At 36.1% G+C, this 16,656-nt stretch overlaps 1 protein-coding gene across 1 annotated transcript in view; it reads left to right on the top strand.

Annotated features, from left to right (window-relative positions):
• The window catches only part of LOC114004650 (cilia- and flagella-associated protein 47-like), a 66,692-nt gene that overhangs the window by 16,468 nt on the left and 33,568 nt on the right, over positions 1-16,656 (top strand). Inside the window, exon 7 of the mRNA XM_027765700.1 lies at positions 16,331-16,469. Within this exon, the coding sequence (XP_027621501.1) occupies positions 16,331-16,469 (139 nt within the window). The remainder of the gene's footprint in view (positions 1-16,330; positions 16,470-16,656) is intronic.

Below are 16,656 nucleotides of genomic sequence, written 5' to 3'. Positions count from 1 at the left end.
TATAATACGATAAAGAATAATTTTGTCATTCTTAGATATAGTACACCAGTTGTGATATATTTTGTGGGTTTTGTATACATGTGATTCTCACGGAGTCTAAATGTTCATTCTTTTGTCCGTTCCAGTTTTACTTTTTTTTTTTTTTGTCAGAGTGTGTCTCTGCTTGCCAGAGACAGAGAGTGACAGAGAAATTGTAAGGAATTGCAAGGTCTGCTAATTTCCCTATAAGACTGCTCAATGGGGCATGGAGGTGCTAAAATCCCTTCTCCTCTATTTCCATTCTGTTGGGATTTGGGGCACACATGCACACACAGCTGGTGTGTTTTTCTAGCCACTAGGACCAGGTCTCAAACCATGTACTTGTCTATTTAGAATCTGGATCTCTTATTAACCACCAGATCATGGTCTAGACCCTGGTCCACTTTTAGATGAGCACAGTGTAATTAAGATGTGGCAAAGACAACTGAAGATCCTTTAAAAAACTGATTTTGTTTTGCAATTTCTAATTTACATTTAATTTTACATCTTTGTGGCATTCACTACAGTTTTTCAAAGCATGCAGTAGCGAGTCATAATCAAATGAAGGATATTACACTACTCATTATCTTCAACAAAAACATGTAATGTCATGCACCTTCAATATTCATTCTAGAAGTTTATAAATACATACCCACACATATATGCAAAACTCTTTTTTCTACTCTGTTGTGGCATACCATTCCGTAACCTATTTGCATTGTTTACATGCCATCTTGTGTCTGTTATTCATTCTTTTCTGAGTCCCTCCCTCCTCCCCATACCCAACTTCATGCAGCTTCTGGTATCTACTGTTGCCTTCCGTACGTCTAAACTTTGAGGTCTTTCTGTTTCTGCCATTGATTACAGATATTCAGTTAGCAAGGTTATCCAGAAAGGAACAACATCTTTGGTTTTTAAAAAATATCATCTAAAGGATATTTTTCTTTAGCCTAATTTAGGTTATCAAACATTATCAGAATAGACATACTATTTAAATTTTCTTTTTATCTTTTGCAGTGCATGATATATAGTCAAGACATTACAATATTTATTGAATAATACACTGTCTTATTTGTCTATCTAATTTATCGAAATGCATAATTAACAAGGTACTTTGGAGAATTTCAGAGAAGGCTTATCTTTTTAATTTTTAGAGTGTTATTTATCTTCCAAAGGTTACTCATCTTTTGCATATCCTAATCATTTGCAAGTTTGTCCCATCAACCTATTTTCTTTAAAGAATTATTTATTTTAATTTTATTTATTATGATTATTTTAAAATTTGCTGTAGGGCATGTGCACTCTCCAGAGAGAGAGAGAGAGACAGAGAGAGAGAGAGACAGCCAGATAAGCCAACAGGTCCAGGACTCAAACCTCAGTCAGCTATGTGGGAGTCCAGTACTCCAACCACCATGCCACCTGCTGGCCCATATATTTTAATCTTGTTTACAAATGGTGTTCTCTTCTTGATTATTAAAATTTAAGTCAAATTTAAATGATAATGAAAAGAAAAAATAAATAGTACTCTAAATCCTAATACTTGATAGTGACCACTAGTGATATTTTGGTATGTCTCTATCTCTCTTTTATATTTCTGCACCTATGGTTGTAGATTTGTAATTTTAATAAAAAATGCTATATCAAGTATTTTTATTCCCACACTTTTACTAACTGTATCAGTGAAAATGTTATAAGTGGCTGTGTCAGTAAGTATTCTAAATACAATTTAATTTTCAGATGCATGTTATTTTACTCTGTCATTGTCATGGATACTTAATTAATCTCTCTCACTGTGTACACTTTTTTTTTCCCTTTTTTTGCTTTATAATTTATCCTATAAAAAAGTCCTTGTAGGCCAGTGTCGGCTTTCTGATTATGTGTTTTTGTTATATATTCTCAGAAGTGGAATTGAAATCCAGGCACATATTTTGGAATATTAGCAAATTGCTCTCCAAAAATATTGTGATCGGTTATATTACTGAAAAGTTTTCAGTGTACGAATTTCCCATTTTTTGTTAAATTTATGTCTAAATAATTATTTTTGATTTTATTATAAATACAAATTTTTTTAGTTTTATTTTCATATTGTCCATTGCCAGTGTATAGAAAAACAATTTTCCATGCTCTTATTATATTCTGCAACCATGTCAAACTCATTTATTAGTTTTAATGGTTTGTTAGTGGATTCCTTTGAATGTTCTGTATATATGAATATACCATTTACAAATAGAGAAAACTTTAATTCTATTTACATTCCAGATACTCTTTAAATTTTTGCTGATTTTTATAAACTTCAATATAATATTGAAATGGATTGATGAGGGTTGGCACCATAGCCTAGTAATTAAGAAAACTGAATCCCAGATAGACGACTGCAGAGTTCTAGTCTTGGCCCTGGAGGCTTGAGAAACACGTCGAACATATGAGCATGCTTGCCCCAAATCCTGACATGATAGAGTTGTGGAGGAGAAAAGATTGCAGCATGACTATACCCCATTGAGGGGTGCTTTCTCCCTGTCTTTCTCTCTCTCTCTCTGTCTCTCTTTTGTGAGTGCATGCACACTTTGGCAATAAAAAGAAAAAAAAAGAAAAGAAAAAGATTCATCAGAGCAAACATTTTATTCCTCATCTTAAGATGAAAGTACACATATTTGGGCCAGCAGGTGGTGTGGTGGTTGAGGTGCTGGATTCTCACATGGCTGACTGTGGTTTGAGTCCAATACTTGGTGGCTTGAAAATCATGTCAGGTACATTGGCATACGTGTGCTCAAAATCCCAAGAGAAAATCCCAAGAGAAAAATGGAGGAGAAGGAGTTGCGGCATGACCATCTCACCAGGGCATAATTTCTCACTTTCCCTCTCACTGTCTCTTTCCTGTGAGCACATGTGCCCTAATGGCAGAAAAATCACAAACAAACTGCAAAACAAAAACAAAAACAAAAACAAAACAACAACAAAAACTTTAAAAAAAATTTATTTGTTTTATCTTTAAGTATGATGTTAGCAAGTTTGTTTGCTTTGTAGTTTCCCTTTATCAGTTTGAGGAAGTTCCTTTTTATAGTTTGTTGAAATTATTATTTATTTATTTATTTATTTATTTTAGTTTTGCTGTAAGTTGTGTGCATGTGCCAGAGAAAGAAAAAGAGAGAGAGAGAAATCACGCCCTCCTTGGGGGGCGGGGACGAATGACCATGCCATAATCCCCTGTCTTCCACTCTCCTCTCAAGATTTTGAGCATGCATACAGAACACACACATACACCTGGCTTGTTTCTCATGCCTCTGGTTCCGGACTCAAACTGTGTGGTTGGCCATGTGGAATTCAGCTGCCTTAACCACTGTGACACTTGCTAGCCCTACTGAATGTTTTGATCATGAAAGCATGTTGAATTTTGCTAAATTTTTTTTTTTTTGAGAAGTTTTCACTATAGGGCGGGTGCGCTCGCCAGACAGACAGAGAGAGACAGAGAGACAGAAAGCGAGAAATCACCCCCCAGAGGGGATGGTCACGCCACAATCCCTTCTCCTCCATTCTCCTCTTGGGATCTTGGGCACGCACGCACACGCGCCCGGCGTGAGTTCTAAGCCACGGTGTCCAGGACACGAACCGCGGTCGACTACGTGGGAGTCCAGTGACATAGCCATTACGGTAACTGCTGGTTCCCGAATTTTGCTAAATTTTTAATGCACTTTGATGATCATGTTATTTTTGTTCCTTTTTCTGTTAATAATGGTGTACTAGTCATTCTGATTGATTTTTATGTATTAAATCAACCTTACATTCCTGGAATAAATTCCACTTGATCATGGACAATACTCCTTTTTTATATATTGTTAAATTAAGTTTCCTATTATTTTGTTTAGGAGTTTTACTTTTATACATATAAAGGGCATTGGTCTATAGCTTGTGTTTTTCTTTTGTTTTTGTCCTTTTGATGTCTTTGGTTTGTATATCAGGGAACTATTGACTTCGAAGAATGAGTTGAAAAGTGATCTTTTCTATTTTTGGCACAATTCGTAAAGGATTGCATTGGTTCTTTAAATAGTGATTGATTTTGTCATTGAACTCATCTTGTTTCAAAGAAAAGCTTTGTCACATTTTAAAAATTTATCAGTACTGGGGCCAACAGTTGGGAGGGTGGGTAAGGCATTGGACTCCCACATGGCTGATTGGTTAGAGTCCCAGAAATGGTGACTTGAAAACCATGCTAGGCATGTGTGTGACCATCCTCCATGGGGCTGATTTCTTACTTTTCCTCTCTCTGTCTCTTTTCAGATTGTGCACACACCCTATGGCAAAAACCTAAAAATAAAACAAAACAAAACCTATCAGTGAACTTCAGTCTGTTTGCCTGTTACAGGTCTATTTGAAAAAAAAAATTTTTTTCTTAGAGAGAGATTTTTGCTATAGGCTACATGTTACTTGCCAGAGAGACAGAAAGAGATAGACAGAAAGCGGGAAATCACTCTCCAGGAGGGATTGCCATAGAGATGCAGAAAGTGAGAAATCACTCCCCAGGAGGGACGGCCATGCTGCAATCCCTACTTCTCCATTCTTCTCTTGGGATTTTGGGCATGCACTCACATGTGTCCGGTGTGAATTTTAAACTGCCGGTTCTGGAACTCAAACTGCAGTTGACATTGTGGAAGTCCAGTGATGTAATCATTACATCATCGCTGATCCCAAACACATGCACTTTTCAATAAGAATTATAACTAAGTTCTGTGGAGTAATTTAATCTCGTTTTTTTTTTTTTTAGTATGTTAAGACAAAGTTTACAACTTTTTTTTTTTATAAATCTATATTGTGATTTTATATTTTCATATAATGGATATGTATACAACAATATTTTGCTTAAGAATCACTGAAAATTAGAAAAATGTATAATCCAATATAAGTCTCTGGCATGAATTTTGGGGATATACGATATGATATTTTGACTCCAACTTAAAAATCTTGTAAATGTATTTCTTAATATTTAGATTATGGCTCTTCCAGGGTTTTAGAAATTGATTTTAAAATTAAAATAAAGTAGATACAATTATAATTCTATAGAGTGACATGCTTAGCTTAAAATTCTGAATCTTTCTACATTGACAGGGTATTTTAAAGAAATATTTACTCAGTGTATTGGACTGTAATTCCATTCAACAATGAGAAGAACATATAAAATTCTGCAGAGACAGCACACCCTCTGAGAATTTGCTCCATAAATTTTTGCTGGCAAGGCAGATTGATTATCTGGTTTCCAGTCATTTCAAATGCCCTCTAGTATATTTATAGCTAGATGTAAGTTGTCTGTCTTTATGTGTGTGAGTGGGTAAATGTAAATAGCCAGTGGGTGCTCTCTCTTGGTTGACCTATGTAGCAGGAAAATGTGAAATCAGCAATAAAGTATTGATTTATTTTTAGTTGTAACGCTTCCCTTCCTGCACTGCACCAGCTTTGCTGGTGGGCAATTGCAGTTTTATTTGCCATCTTTGACTGTACTGGTTATTTACTCTAAGTCACTCAAGCCTCTCCTTTATTTGTGGGACACTGACATGTTTTCTAGGTGAATGTAGAGTTGTATTTCCTTATATGTTAGCCACTAGCCACATGTAACTATTTAAATTGAAAATTTAATTAACTTAAATAATGTAGAATGAAAAATACAGTTCCTCCATCATAGTATGCACATTTCAAGTCCCCATTGTCCATATGTAGCCATCGTACAGTGTAGAACATTTCTGTATCACAGAATGTGAAATTGAACAGCATTGATATAGAACTTTCCCTATTATTACTCTTACTTTTCCTGCTGCTATGGCTTAGTTTCTGCCCTGTGGCATAGGCAGGGTGATCTTCAGTATCTCAGTTGCTTTGCAGCAGCTCTCATCTCTACTTTTCTGTATGTCCCCTGCAGTTCTTGATTATGATGGAGAATTGTTTATTCTTTTCATTTCTCCATTAGCTTTTGTCTGCCCTTTAAGGATTTACAACCCTTTAGGTCAACCTTTCATGATGGTCATTCTGGATTTACAATCATTCTTACAGTAAGTTTATATGGAATAATCCTTCAAGAATTATAAAAAAGACATTTGGATATACCTTCTCTTTTTTTTTTTTTGTTCTCTTTCCTTTTATTGTCAGAGGACTTGTGTGCTTGTAAGAGAGTGAGTGAGAGCGAGAGCGAGAGCAAGAGAGAGAGAGAGAGAGAAATCACCTCTGAATGGTCATACCAGGATCCTTTTTCCTTTATTCCTACTTTTTATCATGATTTTGAGCACAAATGTCCAATGTCAAGGACAGGGATTTTGGGCACACATGTCAAGCTGCCAGGACAGGAATTTGAATTGCAGTCAGCCATGTGAGACCCAGGTCCCTGAATTCCTGAGCTAAAGAGCCAGTCCTTTTCTTTTTGATTCATAAACATCTTTGTCTACCAACATAGGTCTGGAGGCTGAAATCCTTTCTTAATGAAAATGCCCTTTTTCAATACGAGATATTCCTCTCTTTGAATGAGTACATCTGGGAGAGCACATAAAATGGCACGCATCACAAAACGTTAAAATTTTTTTTTAGATTTTTACCTTAAGGTGAATGTGCTCGCCAGAGAGACTCAGAAAAAGGGAAAGTGAGAAATCACCCTCTAGAGGATGGATGGGCATACCATAGTTACTTCTCTTCCATTCTCCTCTCAGGATTTTGGGCATGCACCCACACAATGCTTGATGTGTCTTTTAAGCCACTGAGTCCGGGAAATGAACTAAGAGGTTGGCCATGTGGGATCCAACACCTTAACCACAACACCTCTTACTGACCCCACATCACAGAACTTTAAAGTTTTTCTTTCTTCTCAAATACTTTACTAGTTTCATCATGAGAAGACTAATCTTTTCTCTCTGTGTATCACTTAGTTTCTGTGCAAGAAATTATGTCTTATATTCTTATAGTTTTGTTGAAGTGGTAAGACTTCCATGGGTAAAGAAATCACAGAGCTTCTGAATTTGGGATTCTATGTAATTACTGAGCTACCTTGGTTAAAAACACAGTTTGTGCAAATTGTATGTAAAGATGTGAGTTAAGAGAATGCAAATCCAGTGTGACCATTATGAAAGTTGGTAATCAGAGGAGGTAGGCCTTAATTCTCAGTCTCTTGTGAATATAGCACACAGTGTTTCAGAAAATGTGTTGGTTAGAGGAGGGAAAAAGGCTCCATATTTAAACACTTAAAGATGATATGAGTACACTGAGTTATCTTGGTAAGTAACAATATCACATCACCACCAATATGAGACATTCTTATATAAACCTCAGCCATGCACTGTGCTAAACCTCTACCCTAACTCCAAAGTTTCACTCTTACCTTCCTTGATTTTGAATAAATTTACATCTCTCTCATCTATGATCCTCTCACACCTGGCTTCCCTTCTCTTCCTCTCTGTTCTTTAGGATACCTACATGTCCAAAAGCCCTCTATATTTTCCCAGGCTTCCTTTCCCATCATACTTTCTTCTTATTAGAGACTTGACTATCTCAAAGGTACTGACTTTTTATAGCCTTTCCTGTGCATCTTGGTGTGGGTCTGAAAGTGATATCTTCGTGAAGCCTTGCTCCCTGAATTGATTTTTCTGTATGATCCTTAGCTGTTAAAAATGCCTGTTTCTCTGAACTTGGTTTTGAGTGAGTATACTGCTGCCCTTACTAAGAATAGTCATCTCTGGATATACACTTGATCCCCACTAGCGAGGTTCATTATATAAACTGTGCCCTGTCAAACCAGCCAGGTTCATACTATAAACTGTACCCTGTTCCTCTCATTTTGTGAGTGATTTCAGTATCCTCATAGAGGTCCATTTAGAAATCTGGCCCCTCAACTCCTTGTCTTCACATTTCCATTGACCTCTTCTTGCCTTCTCTCCAGCTTCCTCTATTGGAAATCCATCTCCATCCAGACGTCAGATGAGAACAATTTGAGAAACATATATTTTTCCACAATTTTACTTTAAAATATGAGTCCATGTTATATTAGGAAACATTAGAATGGTATCCTAAAGCAAGAAATAATTTAAAAACATATGTAATAGAAAAGTATTGATATATATTCATACTCAAAATAAGAAAAAGAACAAAAGAAAATGAATTAGACAAAAAAGGAAGTAGAAGTGAAGTCCAAAGAATTACTAGTTGCTGATGACTAATAGGAAAATCTAGGACAACTTAAAAAAAAAAAAAAAAAAGAAAAAGAAATTCCAGAGGAAATAAAATCAAGCAGAATTTTGTTTTATTTTCTTTGTGTATGAAATATCAAAGAGGTTGTATTTTTACATGAAATACAGAGTCTTTATGCAATTTACTCATTGACTTCTTTGTGCTGGTGCCATTGCAGAAACAGATTATCATGGGAATGAGTTGCTTGCTCTATTTTGTCAAATGAAATGTCTATTAAAATAACACATGCAGTATATTATGATTCTATAATTCTGTTATGTGAACAGACTGTTTATGTAAGATTCTATGACAGGAAATGGAATTTGCAGCAGTCTGGCTGGCTAAAGTTAAATAAAAACCCAAGTGTTTTGCCTAGTAGGGCAAAATAAATGAATAGAACTAAAAGTATAACTTTTATATTATTTAACTTTTCATTTGATTTAAAACTTTTTAGATGGTCAGCTTGGGTTTTATAAGTATAGCATATCATTAGATATATATATACCTCAGTTGTGATCTTGAAGGCTTTTGGGATATCAAAAAAACTCTTAGTCTTTCCTTCTTCATGTAATACACGCACATTCTTGCCTATTTTCCACCTCCTGCCTTCAGAAACTTACCAAGGGAACAAGAGCAACAGTTAGATTTTTTGGTATTGTATTCAGCGTTTTCTACATATCAGATCATGTCACCTGAAAATGAAGATAATTTTACTTCTCACTTTGTGATTTAGATTCTTCGTACTTCTTTTTCGTGGCTTCTGGCTAAGACTTACTATACAATGATGAGACATGTGACTGTGAAAATCTCTAAAGAATTTACTCCCAAAATTCTTTTTATAATTTATTTATTTTTAACATTTTTGTTTGTTTTCTTTCTTTCTTTTTTACATTCAATCACTGTGTATCATTACAGCATATCAAATGAATTTTTTCATCCTGAATACTCTATATATTGGTTCAAAGATATTACCATGTATCATCAACAGATAATTTTCCATTTATGTGTCCCTTAAATGTTTGCTTCTTTCTCTCATTGATTCACTCCCTTTCACCCTCCCCCATTTTCCACCCTCCTCCCACACTGTCTCTACCAAAAATATTCTTTTATTTTCTTTCTTTTTTTTTTTTTTGAAAAGATTTTTGCTATAGGGTATGTGTGCTCACCAGAGAGACAGACAGGCAGAGAGACAGAAAGCAAGAAATCACTCCTTGGGGAGGATGGAGAGACCACAGTCCCTCCTTCTCCATTCTCCTCTTGGAATTTTAGGCATGCACACACACGCACCCGGTATGTTTTAAGCCACCAGGTGCAAGACTCAAACTACAATTGACTATGTGTGAGTCCATCCACGTAACCATTACACCATATGTTGCCCCCCCAAAAAATTCTTATAACTATTAAAAAAAAACCCAGTAAAGTTGTGAGACACAAAACACAACACTCAAAATTAGCTGCAATTCTGTTCACTGACAATAAACTCTCTAAAAAGGCAATTAAGAATTAATAATAATAAAGAAAAAAAGAAATTTAAAAATAAGAAATCTCATGGGGGACCAGCAAGTGACAAGGTGGTTAAGGTGCTGGACACTCTCACATGGCTGACCACAGTTCAAGTCTTGGATCTGGTGGCTTTCTTTCTCACTTTCTATATGTGTGTGTGTGTTGTGTGTGTGCGTGTGTGTGTGTGTCTGGTCAAATTCAAATAAATGAATGAATAAATAAGATTAAATAAATAATTCTTTTAAGAATCAATCTCATGTATAATAACATGGAAAAAAATTAAATCCCTACAAATAAACTTAATCAAGAAGGTGAAAAACTTGCACACCGAAAACTGTAAAACATTAATGAAAGACATTAAAGGAGACACAAATAAATAAAAAGACATCCTATATCTATGGACTAGAAGACTTTATATTGTTAAACTGTTCATACTACCTCAGTCTACAGATTTCAATGCTATTGCTATCATAATCCCATTGGAGTCATAGAGATCTTTTCCTATTTTCTTTTTCTTCTTTGGTTGGCTTTTGTAATTTGCATTTGTCTAGGAGTCTGTCAATTTTAAATAAGGTAGCTAATTAATTGATGTACAACTGTTCATAACATTCTCTTTGAATCTTTGTTTTATATATGATCAATAGTAATGTTCTTATGAGAATTTCTTTTTTTTTTTGGAGAGGTTTTTGCTATAGGGCGCGTGCGCTCGCCAGACAGACAGAGAGAGACAGAGAGACAGAAAGCGAGAAATCACCCTCCAGGGGGGATGGTCACGCCGCAATCCCTTCTCCTCCATTCTCCTCTCGGGATCTTGGGCATGCATGCACATACGCCCGGCATGAGTTTTAAGCCACCAGGTCCGGGACGCGAACTGTGATCGACTATGTGGGAGTCCAGCAACATAGCCATTACGCTAACTGCTGGTTCCCCTTAATTTCTGATTTTGATCATCCATGCCTTCTCTTTTTCTGTCAGACTATCTCTAAGTTTTGTGAATTATTAAATCTCTTTTTAAAGAGCCAACTTTTAGTTTCATTGATTTCTTTTCTTGTATAAAATTATTTATCTAATTTTATTTATTCTTCTTATTATTTTGTAATTTGACCAGAGAGAAATAGAGAGAAAGTGAGAAAGCAAGCCTCCAGGTCTGGGACTCAAACCATTGTCTGCCATGTGGGAGTCCAGAACCCTAACTACCATGCCAACTATCAGTCCTAGTTTCACTGATTTTCTTTTATGATTTTTATCTTTGTTGATGTTCTCATCTTGTGTATATATCATTTTCCTGATTTCCTTTTGTTCTTTTGTATGGCTTTTTTCTTTTAAGAATTATTTATTTAATTCCATTTATTGTTATATTTTTTAATTTGACCAGACAGAGACAGAGGGAGAGAAAGGGAAAGCAAGAAAGCAAGCCGCCAAGTCCAGGACTCGAAGCATTTTCAGCCATGTGGTAATCCAATGCCTTTGTGCCGAGTTGTTTAATGGGTTTGCCCTTTGTTTCCCCCTTTTTTTTTTTTTTTTTTTTTTTTGGTAGCTCTATAAGTATATTTAGGACAGTAACTTTAACTTCTATGCCTGAGAGTTCTTGTAGATAGTTTTTATTGATTAATTTTTTTTTCTTTAAACGAGCCAAGGGTTCTTCTTTCTTTGTTTCTTTTTTTTTTTTTTTGTAATCTTTGTGTTTGTTTTTATAAATCCGGGCATTTTAGTATACTGTGGTAACTCTGGAAATCAGATTATCCTCCTTTCCCTGGGTTCACTGTTTTTGATTGCTGAAGGCTATAGTCGTCCATTTGTTTAGTGATTTTTCAAATCAATTTTTTTTCCTCAAAGAATGTATTCTTTGTTGTATGTAGTCACTAAAACATCTGTTCCTTTAACTTGTATTCAGGTACTGTTTTGACATAATTTTCCTTGAACACCACTAAAATAACCTGACACAAAAGCTAAAGGGTTTGCCTCTGTGCTGAGGCACTCCTCCAGCAGTTAGCCAGGCGGTGTGCATCTGTCTTAACCTTTACTTTCTGATTGCACTTAGCCTAGATTCCGAAAAAGGGGAAAGCTTAGCAACTTCCCAGGTATTTTCTAAGCACATATTCTGTCCTGGGATTTCTAAATTCTCCAGATTTTCCAGTGCACATGTGCACTTTTGAATACACTTATTTCCTCTGAAAAGTTTTCTTTCTAAATTATTACATTTCTAAATCCCATCTCCTTCATCAGTAAATGCTAATAATAATAATACTCATATCAGAGTTACATAAAATGTCAGTAAGTTATATGATAGATAAAGCACTTTTGTTTTTCTTTTTTATTATCACCATAATCTTCTTTATATTACATTGGATTACATATAACTTTACAGTGTATTACGTTGTTTTTTCAAAAGGGAATGCCATGTATGTCAGTCAGTACAGAGACATTAATTCCCCACTTCAACATTCAATATCTTTTCTATGTTTTCCCCAATCATTATTTTTATTATTCTAATTATTTTTTAAAACAGTCAATCGCTATTTCTCAATTTGCTTGTAAAAATACTTTGCCCATCATGAAGTACTTCTCAGACCAATCCAGTTGAGAATACTATATTTCTGAGCAATGCCCACTGCCCACTGATTTTCTCTCCTGAATTCAAAGTTAAGCAAAAAATAGACAAACGTTCCATGTCAGTCCTTCAGGTAGTCCCAGACAGGTTAGAACAGACAAATGATATTTTTTAACAAAATCTGCTCTGCTCCATACAAAACTCAGTATCAGAGTTCCACATTGGGAATGCAGGGTGCCATCTTCAAAATACCACTGCATCTTGGAGGTGTGTGGCAAGGGTAAGTAAAAGAACCACAAAGCTTTCTTAGTGTTTTGAAGATTCCTTCTTGATTCAATGTATACTTGGTAGCTACAAAACAATGACTATTTTGTACTATTCTGAAGACATGTTTCTGATAGTTTTTGCTTTTTTTTTTTTTTTTTTAATGTCTCTATGGTGGGATGCGCATTTGGAGCTGCCTGTCTTGCATTGGCTAATGTCGTCATCTTCTTTTACTTTGATGTGAACTCCAAGCATCAAGATTGACTCTCATTCTTCTCCTTGATGCAAATAGATTTCTTCACTTAAAAATGAGTGGCTAGCACTATATACCACCAAGAATTTATTTAGCCCTAATTGTTCATTCTTCCATGACTTAATAGTTCCAGGGATAGTTTCAGTCCATTTAAGTCCATTTAGCATTTCGAAGCCAGATGTAGAAAAATCAGAGCACAGAATTAGCTTTACCTTTTTAAAAATTTTTTTTAAAAATGTATGTGCATGGGCCTGGCCAGTGATGCAGTGAGTTGTTCAAGCAATGTTGACTTCATGTGGAAGCTCATGGGTTCAGTTCCCTGGTCTACATGCCAGGATTGCACCCTTAATCCTGGCTGGCTGGGAAGGTTGGGGGTGGGAATTGTGGTGTGAGACCCTATAAAGGATCCTTCTCTTTCTTTTTTTTTAACCTCTGACTTTCACTATCATGAAAAAATGAATAAAACCTAAAAAAAGATAAAATTTACATATGACAAAATTATCTTTCTGGTAAATAAATATTAACAAGTGGCTACAGTTGTGTGACAAATACTAAAATTAAGACAGAGAACATTCCCATTGCTGATCTAATTTTTTCTTATACGTATTTCTAGTCAGCCTTTTCTCCAGCTCCAGTCCATGGCAATGATCTGATTTCATACCTATAACTTTACCTTTTCAAGAATGACATATAGGGACCAGCAGTTAGCATAATGGCTATGTCACTGGACTCCCACATAGTTGACCGTAGTTCGCGTCCCGGACCTGGTGGCTTAAAACTCACTCCGGGCACGTGTGCATGCGTGCCCAAGATCCCAAGAGGAGAATGGAGGAGAAAGGATTGTGGCGTGGCCATCCCCTCCGGGGGGTGATTTCTCACTTTCTGTCTCTCTGTCTCTCTCTGTCTGTCTGGCGAGCTCATGCACCCTATAGCAAAAACCTCTTCAAAAAAAAAAAAAAAAAAGAATGCCATATAAAGGAAATCACAGGGAATGCTACCTTTTTAGTCTGGTTTCTCTCACTTATCTTAATGCATTTGAGATTTGTTTATATTATTGTGTATAACAGTAATTCATTTTCTTTTTGAGAAGTATTCCATTCTATGAGTTTACTGAAGTTTTTCATCCATTTATTTGGGGGGCTATTGGCTTATATTCAGTTTTTTACACTTATGAATAATGCTACTATACATATTTGAAAACCAGTTTTTGTATGACTATTTTCATTTCTCTTGGGTGAGTATCTAGGTTTAGGAGTCTTAAGCCTTATATTAAGAATATATTCTACTTTCTAATAAATTACAAAAGTGTTTTCTAAAGTGACTATAAAATTCTGCATTATCAGGGGACCAGCAGATGATGTAAAGATTATGTCGCTGGACTCCCTCATGGCTGAATGCAGTTAGTATCCCAGACCCAGTGTCTTAAAACTCACACTAGACACCTGTGCCTTGCATGCCCAAAAATCCTGAGAAGAGAATAGAAGAGAAAGGATTGCAGCATGGCATTACTCACTTTCTGTCTCTGTCTTTCCATTGAGCACATGTGCCCTTTTGCAAAAATCTCTTTAAAAAATTGTGTTATCATCAAGAATGTATAAATGAATTAGATGCCAGCATCGTTACCAGAACTTGATTTATGGTTATTTTTGTTTAAGCAATTGAGAAAAATGTGAAGTAGTATCTCAGGTGGTTTCATTTTATATTTCTCTAATGTCTAATGATGTTCGGCATCTTTTCAGGTGTTACTTTGTCATTTGTAAATCTTCTTTTCTGTTTTTTTGTTTGTTTGTTTTGTTTTGTTTTGTTTTTTTGAGAGGATTTTGCTATAGGGCGTGCGTGCTTGCCAGAAAGACAGAGAGAGACAGAGAGACAGAAATCGACAAATCACTCCCCGGGAGGGGATGACCACGCTGCAGTCCCTTCTCTTCCATTCTGTTCTCAGGATCTTGAGCATGCAGGCACATGCGCTTGGCGTGAATTTAAGCCATAGGGTCCGGGACCCGAACCACAGTCAACTACATGGGAGTCCAGCGACATAGCCATTATTCCAACTGCTAGTTGCTGTATATCTTCTTTTCTAAAGTATCTTTTCAAGCCTTTTACTGATTTTTTCATTAATTCATTATTTTATTGATCTTTGGATATCCTTTGTGTATTTTGGATACAAGAAGGATTTAAATTTATATTCTTAATAGTATCTTTAACATAGGCCAGCAGGTGGCATAGTGCTTAGCCTTAAACACTCCCTGGAGTCCCGCATTGCTGACTGTGGTTCAAGTCCCAGATCCAATGGCTTGAAACTCACACCAGATGAGTACGTGTGTGTGTGTGTGTGTGTGTGTATGTGTGCCCAAAATCCCAAGAGGAGAATAGAGGAGAAGGGATTGCAGTATTGGCTGTATCCCTGGGGGTTGATTTCTCACTTTCCTTCTCACTGTTTCTCTCTTGTCTTTCTGGCAAGTGCATGAACCCTATAACAAAAACCTTAAAAAATAATATCTTTGGGACCAGCAGTTGGCGCTATGGCCATGTTGCTGGACTCCCATGTAGTCGACCACGGTTCGCATCCCGGACTCGGTAGCTTAAACTTACTCTGGGTTCATGTGCGTGCGTGCCCAAGATCCCAAGAGGAGAATGGAGGAGAAGAGATTGCGGCGTGGCCATCCCCCCTGGAGATTTCTTGTTTTCTGTCTCTCTGTCTTTCTCTGTCTTCCTGGCAAGTGCACACGCCCTGTAACAGAAACCTCTCCAAAATAAATAGATAAAATAATATCTTTAACAGAATTAGCTAGATCTCACATGGTAAGCTGTGTAGCCTGAGTCCGAGACCTGATGGCTTGAGAAACCTACAGGTGTGTGTGCATGCATGCCCAAAATTCTGAACGGAGGGAGAGATGAAGGAGAAGGAATTGCAGTGTGACCATTCTTTCTGGGAGAGTTCTTTCTCCTTTTCTACTTTCCTGTCTCTCTATCTCTCTCTGGAAAACAGTCGTACCCTCTTACAAAAAAAAAAAAAAAAAAAAAAAAAAAAAAAAAGAGAAATATTGGCTTGACAGGTTCACAAAAATATTTCTCTACATTTTCTTTCCTAAGTTTTATAGATTTGGGCTAGATGTTTGGAATACTTTGAATAAATAAAATTTTTAAAGTGTATTTATATTCTATTTATTAGAATTGCTTATGAACTCAGAGGCCAGCAGGTGGCATGTTGGTTGAGGGTGCTGGATTTCCACATGGCTGGCCGTGGTTCGAGCCCAGACCTGGCAGCTTGCTTTCTTGATTTTATTTTCTCTCTCTCTGTCTCTCTCTGGTCAAGTGAAAGACAATAATAACAAGTGGAATTACATAAAAAAATAATTCTCTAAAAAATAATTGCTTATGAACTCATGAAAAGCAGATCAAGTCTTATTTTAAAATATATAGTTTCAGTATTGCAAGATAACTTTATTTTTGAGAACGTTTCTTAAACTACTGTTTTGTTAACTCAGTGGTTAACACATTCTCAAGGCAAAAATAGTCACAAGTATAATATTTTATTTAACTTTCAGGTGGCAACTTTTGACTTCACTATTCAAGTTCAAATTAATTTCTTCAAGGCTTCAGAGCTCTATACAGAATATTTGTCAAATTCTTCTAAGATTCCAATGACAACACCACTTATTCAACCATGTTATGTGCAAGCTATTGGTATGTAATGGGAAACAGTCAATTCATGTGGGTCAGATGAAGATTTACACTTAAGGATCTAAATTTTTTTTAAAAATCAGAAATATATCCTTTTTCAAAACTAAAAATATTAGGGGCCAGCAGTGAACATAATGGCTATGTCGCTGGACTCTCATGTAGTCGACCGCGGTTCGAGTCCCGGACTCGG

This window comes from Tupaia chinensis, unplaced genomic scaffold (genome assembly GCF_000334495.1).
Source record: "Tupaia chinensis unplaced genomic scaffold, TupChi_1.0 Scaffold139466_1, whole genome shotgun sequence".
In the NCBI taxonomy this organism is placed as follows: Eukaryota; Metazoa; Chordata; class Mammalia; order Scandentia; family Tupaiidae; genus Tupaia; species Tupaia belangeri.
The sequence above is the reverse complement of the archived record's forward strand: the minus strand, read 5'-3'. Positions and strand labels throughout refer to the sequence as shown.